The 21,207-nt window shown below is 45.6% G+C and overlaps 1 protein-coding gene across 1 annotated transcript in view; it reads right to left on the reverse strand.

Moving 5' to 3' along the window:
* GCLC (glutamate-cysteine ligase catalytic subunit) overlaps positions 1–20,886 on the reverse strand; it is a 41,468-nt gene extending 20,582 nt beyond the window's left edge. Inside the window, 1 exon segment of the mRNA XM_032463279.1 lies at positions 20,267–20,886. Coding sequence (XP_032319170.1) covers positions 20,267–20,416 — 150 coding nt within the window. The 5' untranslated portion in view covers positions 20,417–20,886.
* Positions 20,887–21,207: the final 321 nt, after the last annotated feature.

The raw sequence follows: 21,207 nt of genomic DNA on the forward strand, positions 1-21,207 counted from the left end.
CATTGGACAGTTAAATCATAATCAAACACACCGATGTGGAGAAGTTAGTTTAGGAGTTTTAACAATTTCGTTTTGGTTGTGCAAGAATAATTTATGACAACATCCCCACCCTGAACTCATACAAAATTTAAAGTGCAAGGTGCACCAATTCTGCTAAAAATCACGAGTTATTAAAAAAAAATCACGAGTTAAATACCAAAGGAAGGCTTTGCTGGGCAGAGTACAAACAGAACCTGCTTTTGTTTTCCCTAAAACCGCATGCTTTAAAAACTCATGAGAGTTGGTGTAAACAGTGAAGACTGTGAATCATGGTTTACGGTAAAATAAGACACATTATCCGCATGTAAGGAAAAGGCTTGAACTGGACCATTCAGACAAACACTTGAGCACGCTTTGCATGAGACACCAAGATGGAGAAGGGACGGCAAACTGGTGCTACAAGGCAGACAGGTCCGGTCTGCACTGGTACTTTGCTTGGCTTGTAGTAATTTAAAAAGGCAAGCAACAATACCTCCACTATCTACCTTTTCTACCTGGCATTTCACATGTCAATCCGGATCCCCAGCCTGAAAAACAAAGCCAAGCAGGAGGTCCAGTGGCAGGCTGGGTCCAGAGGGGCAGGGGCTGGGCTGCCCTCCTCTGAGGGGGGCGCTGGTCCGCGGTGGACCGTCCCCTTATTTAAAGGTACCCACCCTCCCGGTCTCGGGACGGTGTTTGAGTCAGCCATCCCCATCAGAGAAAGGCTACTGTTAAGACTGCTCTGCCCTTCAGCCAAGAAATATAAAAGGAAAAAAGTGTTAGTAACCATAGGAAATAGCCTGGCAGGTTTAAAGGACAACAAACAACAAACTTTCTTTTTTTCTTTTTTAATTCTTATTTTTTATTGAAGTGTAGTCGATTTACAGTGTTAGTTTCAGGTGTACAGCAAAGTGATTCAGTTATAGTTACATACATACGAACCTTTATACTTTTTCAGTTTCTTTGCCATTACGGCTCATTACAAGAAATTGAATATAGTTCCCTGTGCTATACAGTAGGTCCTTGTTGCTTACCTAGTTCATATATAGTAATGTGTATCTGATAAAGTTTCGATTAACTTTTGTTAGTTGTTGCTGTGGACTGAATGCTATCCCTCCCACCCCATTAGAAGGGAGGCCTGGGCAGAGAGCGAGATGGCAATTAGGTCAGGAGAGATCTGTACCCTTTAAAGAAGAGAGGAAAAAGGTCTCTCTCCACCATGCAAGAACACAGGAGAAGGCAGTCATTTGTAAACCAGGAAGAGGGCCCTCACCTGGAACTGGATACACCAGCACCTTAGATCTTGAACTTCCCAGCCTCTGGAACTGTGAGAAATAATTGTCTGTTCTTCAAGCCACCCACCCTGTGGTATTTGTTACAGCAGCCTGAACTGACCAAGACATTGTCTTACTGATAAGTTCAAGTTCCCATTCATGCTTCTCTACTAGACTCTTTTAGTTCAAAAAATGGGTAGGGGCTTGATTTAGGTAACACAAACCAGAAATGTGGTATCTCTACCTGTACAATCACTCAATGTCAAATGCCTGAAAGCTGTGGGCTGCAGAATCTGGAACTGCTCCCAACGTTAGGTACAGGTGTTCAGGTAACATCTACAGATCCCGGACTCCGGGACAGCTAAACCTGATGGAACAGGAAACTTCGTTAAGCCTCTGGATGGATATCTGAAAACATCCAAAGTATGAGACGTGGGGTTTACCTTTAAATAAGCAGCATGAGGAGTGGTGTGCCATGAACTTGCCACTCACGCATCCTAATCTTCAAACTCATCATGCAAAGTCGGCTCGATCACCCATTTTACAGGTGGGCAGGGCTGCCCAAGGCCACAAGTGGCAGAGCAGGGATTTCAAGGCCCAGCACACCTTGCTGCTAGGACCACAGAGGATGCCAACCTTGGTTAGTGACAAGCTTTTTAAAAAGCTGTTGTAAGCTTTGAGGCAGGGATATGTTATAATACTGGCCGAAAATCTTTCAAACCGATTATGCCTCCGTTTTACACAGTGGGCCTGATAGTGAATGACAGCAGCTCAGCTGTAGCAGTTACAGATTTAAATGGATGGGTCACACTGTAAACCGACTAAACTTCAATTAAAAAAAAAAAGGCAATAAATAAATAAACCAATCGATGGATGAGCCTGTCTCCTGTCTGCTCTGTGTAGCACCTTACACCCTCCCAGGTAGGAAAAAAAACCTTCCTCCTTCATCACTGGCTCCAACACATCTGCCTGGTATCAACTGTCACGGGGTGACGCTATCTTTTTAGCTGGATGACATGCTTCCGGAAAGAAAGATGAAGAGATACTTCCTTGCTGACTGGGTTCCCACCACTTATCTATTATCAAAATGAACCAGAACTGTGGTACCAACTATATAACCTAGATTGCAATCACTTTTGTTAGTTTCCTAGTTTTGAAATGACTGAAATCCCCAGTTTTCAGAATCATGCTCAGCCCAGAGGCTGAAGGCCTTGGGTGGGACAAGAGAACAGAAAACCCAAACTCAGGTTGTAAATATCAGCCCAGTGGATGACATTTAAAATGCTAACAAACCAAACTCTCCTTAATTAAAAAAAGAATCACCCATGATCTCATTAAGCAGATGAAACAGAAAAACATCAGAATATTTACCTCATGAGAAAGAGAAACTCACTTCTGGATAACATCTGAGTTCAGAATTGCCCAAACACCTTCCAAACTCAATTTAAGGCTTTCTGAAATAATTGTCCCCTACAGCCGAAGCCTCGATCTTTTTGCATCAGGGTTCAAAAGGGCTCTCTGACCGCTCACCTTTTGGTTACCTTAACCCTCCCCCCACCTCAATATTTCACGTTTATTTCCAATTCTAGTCCACGCAAGCACTCAAAGAGTTAACTCGATCCTTAGGAGCCAGACCGGAGCTGTAAAGGAGTTTGGTTCGGTAATTGGCTGTTCAGGAATAATAAAAACTGATACATTAAAACAACGTTTCCCCAAACACCTAAAGCCACCATGATTTATTTTATTATCTCTGGGTTTTTATTTCCATTCTACCCTTTCTGTTTGCGTAAAAAGGATGAGAGGAAAAGGCAAAATCAAAGAAAAAAAAAAAATAACGAAGCAGGACATAGAGGCCCTTTTGTATACAACACAGATTCTGAGGACTAGTTTCTGCTTCCGAACTTCAAACATCTGGGCTGCACACCCAGGTACAGTGACACCTCGCTGTGCATAACAAGACGCCGAGAGCTGTACCCGAGGAGCGATAAAAATGGGTGCAGCGTGACTAATTCAAATTCGAGTAATTGGCCTACCATTTGGAAGCAGCAAAGATACCCACCCGGCTCCATTCTCCCCAGACGTAATTCAGAGAGGGCACTGCTATTTGGCACTGCTATTTTTAAACGGAAGAACAGGCCCGATAAAAAAGCCCCACCACTTTGAGACATATTTTAAGTGTGTGCTTTTTCTACAAATTAAAATTAAAATTCCTTAGCTGTCTATTGCTAAAAGGCTAAATGTTATCCCACTAGAATGAAAGTCTCTAATATCTCTGAGCTGTTGAATCAAAGACAAAGGCACATTCAAAAGATTATTACGTGGTTTACTTGTGATACGGGGTTGCTAGGAGGCAACAGCCCTCCAGCCTTTTAGCGCAGGTCCGCACAGGCGTGAGGTGCTGGGTGTTCATCTGAAATGAGGCCAATAAAAATAAAGAATTTTAATTGACAGAGATGTCAGTCAGTGGTGACCATATATAGTAGACAGTGAGATACCTGTGGCATTAAAGTTCGAGATAATAGTCCATATCAACTATGAACACAAATCTTAAAAATCTCAACATTTTAATATTAAGTCTTTAAATGGTATTTACCAGTAGTTTAAAGTAATTTTTTTTAAAAAAAAAAAAAGCATTTGGATATTCTACTATGAGGGTAAGGGTTTCAGGAAGTTTAGTATTTGAACAAAGGCTAGACATTTAATAAAATACTCATTTTTAAATTTCTACTCCCTGGAGGTGAAAATCAATTACCTATTTAGGAAACAATCTAGTTCTACCAAGCCTCAGAAGCAGCTGGAGGCAGTTCCCTCTTCAGGGAGGTTAGACTTTGAGGAAGTTCTTCTGTCAATTTCTGTGTAAATTAGAACAAAGGAATTTTCCCAGAGAAACAATGTTATACAAAGGTAAGGTTGGGGGGTGTGCCTCTCAAAGGTATTTAACCCATCCTGTGCCTGACCTCTAGAGAGCAACCCCATCACCAAGGTCCCTGAGGGACAGTGAGCCTTGAGAGCTTACATTTCCTCCCAGGCAGTGGGATAAGGACGAGGACTCGGCCTCCTTGCACCCTGGAGAAGGGCTGTAGCCAGGGGGTCGGGTCCAGGAGGGCAAGGGGCTGATGGGGGAAGGGTCGGATCTTGGCCCAGGAAGAGGGGGCAGCAGGGCAGGGTCTGCAGCCACCCCACCGAAATTCAGCACTCCGGATTCAGGGCCAGCTCCCCCACTCCACTGGCCCACGCAGTAGTCTTGACGCCCGCTGGAACCACCTGTTGCTTCTAGGAGACCCAGTTTTCTCCGACACTAACCCCTACAGAAGCCCGCAGCCTTTCTGTGACAGGGCTCTAATTAGCTGGGGACCGTTACTGCCTAAACACACTGCTTGCTGCCCCTGCCCTCACTGTCCTTTCACCCACCCAAAGTCCTGTGCCGGGAAAGCCCTACAGAGCCAGGCGGATGTGGCTCCTGCTCTCATGGGGACATGTGGCTGGAATAACAGCCAGTAACTCAACAGAGCCACGTGATCTGGATATGAACTCCACATGACCATCTGAGCTGTGCATGTGGGACTCGAGGGTCTGGTCCCGTCCAAGGCTTCCTAGGGAAAGGGACTGGCCAGGCAAAGGAGGGGGTCCTCACAAATACGGTCCCCCCAGAGCCCTGATCTGACCGCAGCACAGTCACCTGTCTGGCTGGCCAGAGATGCAGGCAAACTGAGCCCGCCCCCAGGGACCTGGCCAGTCATCCCTCTCTGGGTTACAAACTGTTCCAAAGCTGGTACCTTCTGTCCAGAAGACTGTTTCCTCACACGGCAAAATATTAACGACCAGTATTTTTGAGCACTTTTCACCATCTAGTCAGATGGGACCCATTTCTGCATCTAGCATGAGACCCAGACTTGGAGCACCCAAATGGGTGCCTGCCACAGTGATGCTACCCCTTTAAATCACCCATGGTGAAACAGGGAGGACCTGCACACAAGACCAAAGGGCAGCAGGGCCTGAAACAAGGGATGAACTTGTGCTGACCACAAGTCCAGGGACCATCTGTACATATTGCCATTTTAGGCTGTAACTGTGGTATGTTCCCCAAAAGGAAAGGTTTTAGTAGCTTAAAGTTACATCAAATTCTTATAATACCTACTATATTTTGACCTTCCCCCCACTATGAAATGCCATTTCACAGCACAGACTTTACATGGGGTGCAATGCAGGGAAGTTTATACTTGTAACACAAAATAAATGTGGCCTCACTCTGCCCTGGTCCTCTGTTGGCATCCTAGATCAGGACTTTCCAGAGCAGGGGGCTTTTTATTTATGCTAATCTCAACTTTAACATAAACGATGCACAAATGCATACAATGCATGAAATGATGAATTTCCAACATGATTAGGTAAAGTAACTTCCTTGAATGATTATCAAAATAAATTCTTCATGTGCCAGATTAGTGATATGAGGCCTAAGTGGGGGGAAAAAAATCTTAAGATTTAAGAAAGAGAAAGAAAATCAAACCAGGGAAAATTGTGGTGAATCTCATATGGCGGACAATGACACAAAAAGAAAGGGAAAAAAAAAATCACACTCTCCATTACGGTACATGAGTGTGACTTTTTAAGAGTTAAAATAAAAAAACTCAGTTCCCAGGTTCCTAACTGGACATTGCAAACAATCCTATTGCTGTAGGAAGTTGTACTGGACAGCACTGGACTCGAACACAAGAGAAGCCACACCCTGGAACTGACCTGGACACAGGACTTCTGGTACAAGGGAAACCCTTAAACGTAGACCTGCTCTTTCACGCCCTACAAACGGTAGGGGACATTTATTTTCTGGGCCTCTGAAATTGACACTGGCTTTTTTTTTTTTAACCATGCCACTATACTTCAGGAATATGTCAGTTTTAATTTTCTGATGGTTAAAAGACCAGGTTTAACTCACTCCTACCTTATTTCTGAACCAGACTAGCAGAACTCAAAGAGTCTTCTCAGAAAAGACAGCACATCAAGTTAAGTTACCCACAGGGAGGTTTGCTGCGGCCACCCACCCGGCACTCCACAATTTAGAAACCTAAACCAGAAGACACTTCCTCCTGAAACAAGTTGTCAATGTAAGTAGTTCTTGTTTCCCTCAGCACACCTGCAGGTTAGTGAGCATAAGTGAATTCCTTGGCTCTTTCCTGAGAGCAGAGTCCTGGTCACCACATGGCTGACCAGTGAGGGTGTCTTGGACCACGTGCTCTGCAGAGGGGGCGGGAGGGAGTGAGGGATCAGGGCCACCCAGGGCCCCTGAAAGGACTCTGACAAGGCACAAGAGAGCTCAGGGCTTCAGCAGGGGCCAGGCAGTCCTGGGGAGGACACCCTTCCTCCGTGGCGGGGCTGGCTCAGAGCAGACAAGCCACAAAGCCAGCTTGGTCTTGGGTGAGTGTGTTTATGAAGTTGACCCAAATTCTGGGACCAACAAGACATGAGAAATTCAGGGCTTGAGTTCTTAGGAGTTGGTGGTCAATTAACTCACTCAACAAATGGGGGGCAGTGGGGGACTGCTTTCTAGAGAGACTGAGAGAGGTCTGGTGCTGAAATACAGGGATGCCAGTTAAATGCCTACAATCTCAAACCGATGAGTCGGGGCTCTGGCTTTGGCCCACTACCTGCTGCCCGGATGAGGGCCGCTGGGCTGGCGGCATAACTGTCAAGTGAGGTCAGCCGGATCCCCATAGAGGCTCATCCATTTCACAGGGCTGCTCTGCCAGCAGCAGATTAACTGGGAAGGCAGCGGCCACGTCACTAAGCCTGTGGCATCTGTCCTGCAGACCCAGAAACTGACCACACATACTCAGTACTTTGGGTTTGAAAGCATGCTGGCCTTTAACTGGGCAGGAATCGGGGGCCTGCACTTGGGGCGCTAAGGCGTTCATCGCAGCAGCTGCCTTCGTTCCCACCACCCCTCACCCCACTCCCTTCTGGTCCACCGCCAGCCTCACGGCAGGATGAAGCCCCCAGACACCATCCCAGAGCTCTCAACCTCCTACCCGGGAGGGAGGTGGTCACGGGGAGCTCTGGAGTCGACCAGTTTGAATCTGAAACTTCTGTGTCTGTTCTTTTGTAAAATGGGAGTAATGCCTACCTCAGGGGGGCACTGGGGAGGATCACAAAAAATAATGCATGTAAGCGCCTAAAACAGTAGTGAGGACACGCATCAGTCCATGTCAATGGTGACTGCTTTCTAGCCCTTGGACAGCGACACACTCATTGAGGCAAAACAGGATCTTGTTAAGTGTTCTTCAAAATGCTGGTTATAACCCCTTCGGGGGCCGTGGTGCCTTATAATCAACACTACAAAATAAATCTTGAAGTAGAGTAGAATAAAATATCAGAATATGTCACTCGCGGGAAGCCTGTTACTGTTTCACCCAGAGTTTCACACGGGGTGTTTGTTTCAGGTACTCTTGGTTTCAGTAAAAGTGAAAGCCCCAGTGCAGAACACCCCAAGCTCTGCCGCAGCCAAACTGGTTCTTTCTCCGCCGCGGGTCAAGTCGCTTCCCTCCGCTCCTCGACATTTTCAAAGGGCTCACACGCGGCACAACGTCCAACATCCCCCTCCACCTCCCGGTGCACAGGCCCATCTCCGGCCCCGCCCCCCACGCCGGCGGCCCCGCCCCCCACGCCTGCGGCCCCGCCCCCCACGCCGGCCCCGCCCCCGGCCTTCTCTTTGCTGCTCCACCCGCCCACCACTTCGAGTCTGAGACAGCACTCCTCTACTTGGCAAGCTTTCAAGGCAGCCCTTCAAAGAGCTGGCTCTTGCAGGGATCAAGTCAAGTGCCCCCTCTTCACAGGAACCTTTGCAGGCCCCCGACACTAGGTAGGACCCCCTTCTTGTTCGCACCTACTCTAGTGCCTGCTGGAGTTGCGGGAAGTGGCTATCCTGGCCGGAGCAGTCTTAATTTTCCCTCCCTCCTCACACATATTACAATTATTTAGAGTGGTTTTTTTTTTTTCTCCCTTCTCCAGAGATGAAAACAGTGTTCCTTCCAATTCTAAACTATCATTTCTGTAAACTCTTCCAGAAAGTCTCAGTACAGGACCATCCATTTTCCTTTCCTTCTCAAATACAAGACATGACACACACGACAATGCCAGGAAGGTAATTTTTTTTCAAACGCACCGTCTCGTCACCCAAAGCTTTACCTTTTTTTTAGCATATGATCTCTTAAATTGTATGCACGTTACCAGTGGAAATCTAAAACTGATTACGTCCTCTTCTGCTAAAACAGGAAGACAGTAAACACATTTCCATTTTTTATTAAGGCTTCAGACTTCGTGGGCAATTTCATTTCTTTCAACTAGAGTCATAACAGAGCGAGGCCCTGAGAGGCGCACGGGCTGCCGCGTCTAGACCTGCTTTTCCAAGCTGCTCTCTGACTTGGTCTCTCATTTCTGCCTCGACTGATTGTTCTACAGTTCATACTGAGCTGAGGAACAAGACTGCAGAAACTGTGTATAAACTGAGTGATCTCCGGGTAAGGGCTTGAGACACACTTCTAGGAGTAAAGTGCATGCACTCTGTACGCAGAGGACTTTTGCTTACTTCCTAGTTCTTGCTGTTTGTGCATTGGGGCCGGATCCTGACCCCTGGGTACCACTCCCACAGCAACGGCGGCTTTGGGGCGGAGGGGAGGACCATGGGCAGGGCTGCTGCAGCCTGTGAAGGACGACACGCCTTACAGGTACCCGACTTGCGTAAACACGTGAACGCTCCCAGCGGGAGATGAAGGGCACGCTCCCAGATAACCTCTGTAGGTTCCCGAGGCTTCCAGTTCTCAGCGCATCCTTCCAAACAACTTTCGTAATTAAAAAAAAAAAGTTCACTTTCCAGTGTTTAAGGTTACTAACATTCAGAGAAATGCCAGCAAGCTTTCACAGGTACTTGGAGATCTTCACTCTTTCTCTGGAGCATTAAAGTATGGGGAGCCCTGTGCACCCTGATCCTGGTGGGTAACCCGAATGGGGCACTCACGTCTCAGATCCTTACGAGCTTCCAGGAAAGGGGTCGTGGAGGCTCTCACCTTAAAGCTTTGCTTTAACTCTGTTAAATCAGCATCCAGTTCAAAAACAGAGGAGTTAACTGAATCCAAAGGACTGAAAAAGGACCTGGGGGATGGGAGACAAGACAGTGTGTTTGTGTGAACATTTACGTAATTAGGAACATCTGATCTGGGGGTTCTTTGCAATCTTGTTGTGGAAACAAGTTTAATTACTAAATCCTGAACATCTCAGAACACAGAAAGCTCTCCAAACAGCATCCCAGAGAACTGTAGCCCATATGAACTCTCCAAAAATACACCAACCTGTACACCTGAGTTTTCCAGATACCTATAAAAGATGTGCTCTTTTGGCGAGAAGTCTGAGGCTTATTTATGTTTCCCTACCTTTCTAAACAATGTTTGAGAAACCCAGCCTCTAAGTGGAGATTCAGGGTCAGCATTCTAAAATACTCAACAGGTTACCATCAGTTTCAATACACAATGGAGTTAAGTTGTATTTCCGTGGCTACTAACTTAAGCGACCCAAATGCATACACTTTCCCAGTTCAATTCTTTTTCTTTCTGAAAATCACAAGATTTCAAGGACCCTACAAGCTGTGAAAACATTCATGGGCTCTGTGCCGTTTATTTTGGCCAGTAACCCATTTTTGCTCCTTTCCCAAGTTCTTGATTCATCACAGATAGGTTGCTGCCAAAGCCTTGGGTCCCTGCCTAACTGGCCAACCCCATGGCTTCCTTTCCATCCCCATCCTTGCACACCTCTCGAAAGCCTGCCGCCCTTGGTGCCCCCACGGCAGGCCCACTGCCCCACTGTTCCTTCTCAGCTTCTCACACTGCATCCCTGCCCTCAGTTCCTCACTGGCTTATCTTGCTCTCCACCTTGGTTTTAGGCCTGGGGCTGCCTAGCCACACACACAGTCTCAGGTGTCGCTCCGGCTCCTCTCCTCACTGTCTCCAGGCATCTCTACTGGATGAGCAGAGGGTTCCGAACCTGAACCTTGAAAGCAGTTCCCCAGGAACTATCCCAGCAGGGACCCTTAGTCACTTGGTCATCAGAGTTAGGAACCTGGGAGAGATGCCACCACTCACGTGCGGGTCCCTCAGACGCCTCCTCCAGAGTATCTCTAACACTCACAAAGCTTTATCTCTAGAACCCCAGGCTAACTCTCTTCTGTCTCCCAGGAAGGACACGACCTCTGCAGTGTGAGCTCCCTGTCCCTAGTTACCCCTCCCAACCCATTTTTCACACTACCACCAATGGGATCCAGGATCAGTCTCCCTGTACCATTCCTGGACTCAAGGCTCCTGCTGTGGCCCAGGACCAAGGACAGCCTCAGCCTCCAGCCACTCCCTGTGCCCTGCTCTGGTCCCACATCACGGTGGTAACCCTCACCTACAGGCATCTTCACAGTCGCACATCTGTACATCCCTTCTCCACCTCCCTCAGAGGTCCTTCTAGAAGGCCCCCTCCCCCATCTATACGACTCCCAGGATCTCCAGGTCTGGAGCAAACTCCTCTCCCACCTGCCCGCCGCTACTGCCTGGCACTGGGGTTCTTCAAGGGCAGAGAGCTTCTCCCTTTTCTTGGTTTTTCTCTTCAACCCCACGACCTGCCTTGATAAGGGACTGCACAGGAAGGGCTTGATAAACAGGAGTCTCTCAGTGAGTACTTAAAAGTCATCTATTGTGGAAATAAAGCTTTTAGTGTTTGGCCACATGTAAGTGAAGCTCAAGTCTCAGCTTTTCTGAAGGAAACATTCTGGCTTTTCTACAGAGAAGCTGTGAAGCTCAAACAGGTTTACTCAGGAGTTAAAGAAAGTGTTTCTAAAAATCTAATATCTATGGGTTTGTAATTAGATTCCTTTTTCAGTAGCCAGTAAAATACGTTCTCTTTGAAAAATGCTAAAACTCAAAAGGCGACAGGATAAGGAAATGGAGTCTACCTTTTCTTGTACACATTTCCTGATTTTCACAAGTTGTGTGGAGTGTAAAGCATTCTGAAACAGTTAAACTGTTAACAGATACAATTAGGAACTTCATCTACATATGGAAGCACATAATTCAAAACCAAATGATAGAATATTTTCTGATTAGGCTTACAGATGAGGAGACTGTGGCCCAAAGAATTTACGTTCTGTATCTAAGATCGCACAACTATTTCGGGGAAGACTTGGGGCCACATGCCCATCTTCAAATTAGTCCATTCATAAAATGTATGCAAATTTTAAAATAACTCTGTTTTCACCAAACACCCAGTCATAAGATGGTAACAGTGATACTCAGTGATGAAAATTATAGTGTAAAGACAAAGAAAATCCTGACTTGGCTAAAAATTTGTCTAAATCTTACTTGCCGGAGGTACCTTATAACCACAAGGGTAGCCAGCCTTTGGACAAAGTCTATAGACAAAGGAGAGCCGAGGTGGAAGAATAATAGAAAACAATAGATCCACTTCTGATCAAGATGGAGTAACGGTGATCAGCTTTGCCTTTCTATTGGAAACAAGTGAAAGAGAGAGAAAAAAATATGTGAAAGAATCTTCCAGACACTGTGCCCATCCCCATTCCCCCAACCCCACCAAGACACTGAACATCACATAACAAAGGGCAGAGAGCCCTGTGATATGGGGGCAAACGTCTACCTAGGTCAGCCCCACAACTGCCCCAGCTGCCTGCCTGGAGACAGGCACCAGGTCACGGGCAGGGAGGCGAAGCGGAGCCCTGAGGCCTCCCTGAATTGAAGACACGGAGCTGAAGGTCTGAGGAAACCAAGTCAATGGGAGTTCACAGGACCAAGTACCAATGAGAAGAGAGCTGCACAGACAACCCTGGGGACCTGCAGAGGCTCCCCGGGAAGGATTCGGCAGTGCATCGACCCACACGTGTGAGGCGAGGACCCAACGCTGGGACAAGGTGTGTTCCCACTGACCAGAACGGAGTGACTCCTAGTTCAGCGGCACTGGGGAAATACTCCTGAAGGTCTTGCCTCAGAAGGGAGTAATTTGCCCAAAACTGAGACTTCTTGGATCTGCCAAACAAATTGCAAAAGCAAGACCTAAAAGGATCAAACTATTTCCAAATAACTACAATCCAGAACAAAGCTTACGAACAGTTTCAGGAACATACAGTATCAAGCGCCCAGCGAGATAAAATTCGTAATGTCTGGCACCCAATCAGATTACCAGGCTTGCAAAGCAGCAGAGGAATATAGTCAAATGAAGAGGAAAAAACTCAATTAAACCTGACCTTAAATAGCAAAGATGACAGAATTAGCAAAGATATTAAAACAGAAAGAAAGAAAATACTACAAGAATTTTATAGGGAATTTTGTATTCCCTACGTTCAAAAACTGAGTTTAGTAAGGGTGCAGGATACAAGATAAATATACAAAAGCAATTTTAATATATCAGCAACGAACAATCAAATTGTAACTTAAAGAGTAAATACCACTTAAAATAAAATTAAAAAATTACAACACTCAATGATAAACCTGACAAAAGACATGAATGACTTAACCACTGAAAACTACAAAACACTGATAAGAGAAATTAAATGCAAGTGGACAGAGGTGCTTATTCATGGGTTGGGAGCATCTCCCCAAAACTGATCCATAGGTTCAATGCAATCCCAGCAGGGTTTATTTTGTTTGTTTTTGGTAGAAACTGCCAAGCTGTTCTGTGATTCATGTGGAAATTCAAAGGAACTAAAAGAGTCAAAATGAGTTGAAAAGAGCAAGGTTGGAGAGCTGACAGCACCTGATCTCACGACTTATTATAAACCACAGCAGTAAGCAGTAAGAAGAGCGTGGTATAGGCATAAAGGCAAAGAGATCAATGGAACAGTACAGAGTCCAGAAATGAAACCACACACACACAGACAACTGATACTAGATAAAAGTGCAAAGGCAGTGGAGAAAGGAGTCTTTTCAGCAAAGGGTGCCGGGGTGCTGTGCAAAAGCAACCAAAACCAAAAAACCTTACATCATTGACAAAAATTAACTCAAAATGGATCATAGACCTAAATGTAAAACCTAAGACTATAAAACTTCTAGAAGAAAATACAGGAGAAAATCTTTGTGACCTCAGATTAAGGAAAGATTTCTTAAGATACCAGACCAAAAGCATGATCCATTTAAAAAAAAAGGGGGGGGGACAAACTGAATTTCATCAAAATGAACAATTTCTGTTCTTCAAAAGAGTTGAGACAGTTCAAATTTCAAAAGAGGTGAAACAGAAAACAGACTGGGAGCATATATGTGCAAAGCATGTATCTGGTAAGACTTAGGTCCAGAACACAAAGAAATCTCAAAACTCAATAAGAAAACAACTCAAACAATTTATTTCACCATAATGTCACAAAAAAGACATATGCGTGGCAAATTAGCACATGAAAAGAAACTCAACCTCAGTGGTCTTTAGGGGAAGTGCCAATTAAAAATACAATGAAATACCACCACACACCAATTAGAATGGCTAAAAATTAAAGAGACTGACTAATATCAAGTGCTGGCAAGGCTGTGGATGAACCAGAACTAGACGGTGAGAATGCAGAATGGTATGATCACTTTGGAGAAGTCTGGTAGTCTCCTTGAAGAGTTACAGCACAACACTCCCAGAATCAAGATAGATGAAACCCTAAGTCCACAGAGAGACATACTTTTCATAGTTTTGTCTGTAATAGCTAAAAATTGGATACAATTCAAATAGTGAATGAACAAACCGAGGTGAGATACACACAATGGGATACAACTCAGTAATTAAAAGGCATGAGCCACTGATACATGCAATAACCTGAAGGGGGTCTCAAATTACATGTGCAGAGTTTAAAGAGCCAGACCAAAAAAGTACAAGCTGCAAGATTTCCTAGATATAGGAAATGCAAACTAAGCTGTAGAGACAGAAAGCAGATGGGTGGTCACCGGAGGAAGTGGGAGGGAAGGGGAAATTACCAAGAGGCACAAGGACATTTTTGGAGATGATGAATGTACTCATTATTCTGATCGTGGTCACTGTTTCACAGATGTATCCATATATCAAAACTTATCAAACTGTACATTTTTAAATATGTGCAGTTTATTGTATGCCAATTATATCTAAATAAAGCTTTGAAAATACACCCAAGTTGATTAAATGACAAGTGTATAAACAGAGAATATTAATTAGCAACCTCATTAGGAGACAGTCCACTCATTAATGCCAGCAACCTCAGTAATGGCCCACATATATAGTTTCCTACCTTTAACAAGACACTCAGATGCCCTGAGTATCTAAAAACGTCTAGAAATAAATTCTATGTTAGAGGCTCAGTAAGTATTCTGACATCTTTTCTCAGGATACAGGGTCTTACACTGAACTTTTACCCAGGTTTCTCTTTCAAAATCAAGCTACACACAGATTCTAGAGTAAGTACATTTGCTAATTCCAAATCAGCAATTAATTCTTCACAGAGGAATTCAACAGTGATACAGTGGGGTCAGAGTAACTCATTCAGAAGTCCAGAAACGTCTTCGAGGGGAGCCAGGTGCACACAAGTAATAAACCTTTTCCTTCCATTGTATTTTCCTCATGTCTTTATTTAAAGTACAGCAAAACCTCTACTAACCCAAAGGCCTCCACAAGCGAATCCTACCCGCTCACTGCACTTATAGCCCCCAAGTGCACAGAACCCGCACCTACCAGTGCTCTCTCTCACCTTTCTGCCTTTATCACTCTGTTCACCTCCCTTCTCTTCATCAGAATAATGGCCTGGAATTCTTCAGGGCGGCTTCCCAAAGATAGTGCCCCAAGCGATCAGAATCACCTGAAGTGTCATGTCTCTCTTACATGTCTACAAAGGGCACAAGGAAACTTCTAGAAGTGATGGAAGCGTTAGACACACACAAATGTTTTCTATGTTCTATTTTGACTGTGGTGGCAGATACCTGGTTGTAGAGACTTGTTAGAAGTCACTGTGCTGTATGTTTAAAATGAGTGAGTATTATTATAAGATACGTAAATTATAAATCAATGGAATTGGTTTAAAAAGAAAGCCGACATAAAACTATACAGCACAAAATGAACAGGAAAAAAAAAAAAACACCCAAACTGAGATGTACGCCAGAAGCAGTAGTCAAGCTCACATTTAAGCCAAGCTTAAATTTTTAGCCTCAATTCCTAACACACAGTTGACCCTTGAATAATGAGAGGGTTAGGGATGGCAAGTCTCCTCGCAGCAAAACATCTGCACGTCAACTTTATGGTCTGGCTCATGCAGTACGTGTTTACTGAAAAAAAAAATCCACATATAAGTGGACCAGTGCAGTTCAAACCCATCCTATTTACAGGTCTATTATACATAAAGCACGAGTTACCAGGTTCCCTAACCTTCAAAAATGAACCTCTTGGTTTAAAAAGTTAATTTTTTGGGGGGGAGGGTGAAATCAACAGAAGGTTCCAACCATGTTTCACTTTTTCCTGGTTGTCACCCTTGTGCTTTAGGCATGTCAATAAATGCTGTTAAACTGACATCCACAGTGACAACAAGAGAGATCCAACACCTGTGTGTCACATGCCACAATGAGCTACGTAGGAAATCTGAATCCTCATGACTTGCAGAGTAATCTGTGCTCAATACCTTATTCTAAGAAATCAGTGTCAAATAATGCATTTTAAAAACACAGTTTAGATTTTGAAATGCAGTTTAGAAATACCATAAAAATTACCTAGCTAATGGAATATCATTGTATCTGAATGGGCAAATCTCAGTTAAAAACCCACAAAGATGGAATGTCTTATTCCCCAATGACCACGGCTATTTAAATGAGATGTTTTAAATGAGATACACTGGGTATTTTAAAATTTCCAAGTAAACATCTTAAGCTACTATTTGTGAGTCTTACTTAAAAGACTAGGCACTTACTTGTAAGCTATTTCACCAACATTATCTCACTCTTAATAACTCTATAAGGAATGTATTACTGTGCCCAATCTACAGATGGCAAAACTGAGGTTAAGAGAGATTACACAATTTGTCTGAAGCTACATGGAACCTTCAATTAGACTCAGATAACTGTGCTTTTGTCCAGTCTAGATTTATAGTTTGGGATGTCATTCTTGTTAAAAGATTATAAGCTTATTTATTAACAAGCTATGCATTCTCAAAATAGTTACTTAACCTACATTCTTAACCTACACAGGTAATGTGTAGTTCAAACAATGAAGGCTATACCAGCCCTTTAAAAATTCCATCTCAGTTTTATTGGTTTTATGTACGATAAGAACACACTCACAAATATTAAAGTATTCTATTTTCCTCTCAAAGTTCACATGGACTTATCTGCTAATTGGACAACTGACCTTCTTGTCTTTGAAAGCCACTATATACTGGGTTAAAAAATTAGAAAAAAATTGTTTCCTTTAAAATGTTTTCCGACACCCATGTAACTTGGAGAGTTTGAACTCTGTAAAAGGAGATTTGATGAAATCTCATACACTGTAAATAATCCAAAACCTGGTGTAATGTGTTTCAGAAACAGACTTGGAGTCAGACAGCTTTCAATTCTGATAATGCCTCTGCCACTAAGTAACCAAAAAGGCTGGCAGGTAGCTGACATTAGAGGCATTACTGGGAAGAGTCGTTATTTACTGCCACATTTGCAGCGTTTATAAACTTTCTGGTTGTGTCTTTTGATGTGCATGCTCCAAGTTAGAAACAAAATCTGTCCCTGAAAAGTTGTGTGAGCTGTGCTTACTTTTCTTGCATAAAAGAAGGCTTAGCAGGTGGCGGAGTCCCCAGGAACACCCACCTCCCCTCCCTCCAGCCCCCATCCTGGGGCCACTCCAAGGGTCTTCCCGGTACCTGGGAGTTAGAGCTCGGATCTCCCACAGAAACAGCCTGATCAACGGTGGCCAGGGTTGCGACCAGCCACACTATGGGTGGAACACGCATCTGTAAGCGGATCTGGAATCCGCTTCCTAAAGGTTCTCACAGGAAAACACTTCTGAGCTCCCCGAAGCCAGCATACACACACTTTTGTGACATAACCGTTTATCTCACGGTGATTGCTGGCAGCCTTCTCTTGACTCGGCAGTCTAAAGATGATCTGTCCCCAGGTGAGTTTCAAAGAGGAACCACCCTCTCATTTTCCAAAGGAGAAAACTGAGGCTCACAGCCACTAGGCAGTTTGGCAGACCCTGGAATACAACACAAGCGCAACCCCAAATCCAGGGTTCTCCCTGGTAAGTAAGTACCACCCGGGATAAATACAGTCCTTGTGACCAGCGCAGAGCTAAGGCAGCAGATCTCCTTCCAACCAGATCTACGACCATGGCTTTAGGCTCCTTTTTGCTTTTTCAATCCAAGTCCATGGTCCTAGAAACCCAACACCAAAACTTTCCACAAAGAGCGGTTTTGGCATCATGCTGACACAGCCCAATGTATCACATCCCAAACATCCCTCTGTACAGCGGGGCGTCCTTCATCTCAGGACTGCACCCCGCGCCACACCCTTCTCCACTTTTTATCCGCCCAGCCCGTTTCCCTCGGCCTCTGCACACAATCAAGCTAACTTCTGTCTGCTCCTCTGATCAAGGACGCCGCCACCATAAACGTGAAACTCTCACTTTTAAACTCCTTTAACTGCAACCATAGTAAGAAATAACTTACAAGCACCCAATATACCAACCCCCAATACCCCCAAATAACTCAAAACTATGACACAGTATTCTCACTACGTATGATAAACTGATACTCTCCATTCATCCTACCCCACTTTTAAAGTCTTGGAGAGAAAAATATCTACGGGGAGAGGACAGACCATAAAATACAATACACAAATGAATACATAGCCATCCCTTGCTATTTGTGACAGACTGGTTCCAGGGCCCGCCAGAGACACCAGAATCCACAGATGCTCAGGTCCCATAGGTGGCCTTCCTTTTGGTATCTGTGGATTCAACCAACCTCAGATTGGGTAGTACTGTATTTAGTATCGAGAAAAAATTGGTATAAGTAAATCCAAGCAGTTCAGACCCTCTTGTCTTTTCAGGGGTCAACTGTATAATATGTCAGGTGTTGTAAAGACACAATGAACTTTAGCCATCTAAAATCTACTCAGTTTACTTCTCAACCCACCAACAGATCATGACCTACAGTTTAACAAATAATGCTCCACAGAAAGAGTGATTACCTTTACAGGATGCTGGAGGAACAGAAGCATCAGCAAACACTTAGGTGCGAGACCCACACCCTCCCTCTCATCACACCTCCTCTCTGCCCAGAGATGGAGCGATACCAAGCTGGAGAATTAGTACCTGCACGCCACAGGTCAAGGACAGGAGAGAGAACCCACCTGGGGTAGGGGTGGGGAGAACCAAGATTTCACTGAAATGTCAGCCCAGGAGTAAGAAAGAGCAGTTTTGTGTGTGTGTGTGTATGTGTGTGTGTTTTTTTTGTTTTGTTTTGTTTTGTTTTTGCCTTAACCACCTGGGCAGTCTTCACAATCTCAATTCTTCCTCTTGGGTCAGGCTGCCTATTTCCAAGAGGACTGTCAATACTTGCAAGCAGGAATTTTATTCTTTCTGAAAACCCTACACTCTACCCAGACATGACTGAAGCTAAATGTAAAATAATAATAAACGAGCAGCGAGTTACTTTTTAAATCTAAGATAAACTTTTCTACTTCATGGATTCTATTAAACAGTAAACTCCCCATTCCAATGGACCCTGGCTTGTTAGTAGAAAAAAAGGGAGTTGTGGGAGAGGGAAAAAAAATCTAGAAGGAATAGAAAATAGATCATGAAATAACACATATACACAAATGAATATATAAAATGTCAGATGCTGTAAAAAAAATGAGCTTTAGACTAAAAACGATATACAAAATACATACTGTACCCCTTTTTCTGTCCAATAAAGTACAGCAAACCAGTTAAAATGTGAATTACTAGTCATTATACTTTTCTAGCTTAAAAACAGCACAATTCCTTCAACTGTAAGACGCAGAATCATTTTCCAATCCTAGAAAAACTAACTTTTTGCAAGGAGGTTCAGAACTGGTGTAGCAGCACTTACTAGAAGATAAATTATTGACACCCGGGCAAGCCATGGACGGCAAACAGTAAAAAGTATAGACAGGCTTTTTGAGAAGTCATTTAATTATCTGAACTGTAAATACGTGTGGTTTTTAGAAACAGGAAGGGAAGGCACAAAAAGCTTTGACAGAAAAGGCTTGAAATCAAATAAGAGGCAATGCTTTCCAGATCATTCTAATAAACAATGGGTCAACATATTGAGAATTTAGAGACCCTTCACCTGGAAGCTGCATGCATGTTGAAGCACGGATTCGTAGTCTATGTGCTAGATCTAGGCCATGGAAAGGCACAAACAAATCCGAATTTTGAAGGTGTGAGAGTTCCCATTTAGAATTAAGGAGGACCAGGAAAGTTCTTCTCCTTTAGGAAAACTGAGCCATAATTAGCTTCAATTTATACTTATAAAGTGAGGCGGTGGGGTGTGATGAGAAGAAGAAGTTAGAGGTTTAAAAGATGCCTGGATGAGGTGGGGAGGAAGCGAAATCCTGAAACCTGATTCCTAACAGCACCGGCCTTCTAGGACAACTCAGCCCCTTTCATATTAATCACAAAGCACACACAGAGACGGGACGGAGGGCTGACAGGCGGCCGGCACACACCCCAGCCTGAAAACTCCAAGCGCCCAGTGTCACACTTTTCCACACGCTCACATCCTCCCAGCGCCTACTCCGCCTTTGCTGAATGGGGAGGAAACCCTGGATGAATGAATGGGGGAGAGAGGTCCGGCCAGAAGGCTGGGAGCAGGGTCCCACTCCCAGACAGCCCCGGGCAGCGCCGGACGCTCGGGGGCGCAGCGGGGACCCCCGGGGGCCAGGGCCCGGCCTCCCCGAACAAAGGAGGCGCGGGGCGGCAGGGGCCGGGGCTCTCACCTCGTCGCCCCACTTGAGCACGTCCTTGTGCCGGTCCTTGACGGCGTGGTAGATGTGCAAGAACTGGAGGATCCCGTGCCGCCGCACGTGGTCGGCGTGGCGCTGGGTCTCCTCCCAGCTCAGCGGTGAGCCTTGGGACAGCAGCCCCATGGCCGCCCCCTCTCCTCGTCCTCGGGGCCGGCGGCGGCCGCTCGGGGCTCCAGGCGTGGGGCGCGGGGCCGGACACTCAGCGGCCCGCAGAAAGCGGCAGCGGCGGCGGCTCGGCCCTGGGGGGGCGCCCTCGGGCCGCAGCTAGCGGAGGTGGAGTTCGGTCCGCTCCGGCTCCCCGGCGCGGGGTCCTCGCCGCCCAGGTGACCGACCCGGGGGTCGGCGCACCGCGCGGACAGAGGCGGCGGGAAGGTGGGCAGGCTGGGCGGCCCTCTGCCCGAAGGCTTGGCCCCTCGCCCACTCCGGCTGCCGCCCCGCTCCTGCTCCGAGGCGGCGGCGGCGGCGGCCCCCACAGCCGCGGCGCGGCAGCGGCTCCCACTCCTCTTTGCCGGTGTCGTGCACTAGCTTCTTCCTACTTGTGACCAAAACCTGCGCCGCCGCCGAGCATGCCCAGTCACATCAGCTCGCTCACCACTCCGGGACAAGATCCGCCGCTCCGGATTTTATAGACTACGGGCGGGGGCGTGGCCAGGAGGCGGTACAGGGGAGGAGGCGTGGCCGAGTGCCCCCGGAGACTCTGGAGGGCTCCGGGGGTGTGGAAAGTACGCAGGCGTGGCTAGGGCGGAGCCAAAGGGGAGGAGCTCGGCGCGGGTTACCGGGTAAGGTCGGCCTCGCTTTAAGCAAACGCGCTACGCAAAAGTCCGTTTTATCTAATGAAAGAAATCAGCTCTGGGTTGAGGAAGAAAGCTGATTATTTGAATTAATGAAGAATCCACCAGACTATCTTTTAGGTG

This window comes from Camelus ferus, chromosome 20 (genome assembly GCF_009834535.1).
Source record: "Camelus ferus isolate YT-003-E chromosome 20, BCGSAC_Cfer_1.0, whole genome shotgun sequence".
Taxonomy (NCBI): domain Eukaryota; kingdom Metazoa; phylum Chordata; class Mammalia; order Artiodactyla; family Camelidae; genus Camelus; species Camelus ferus.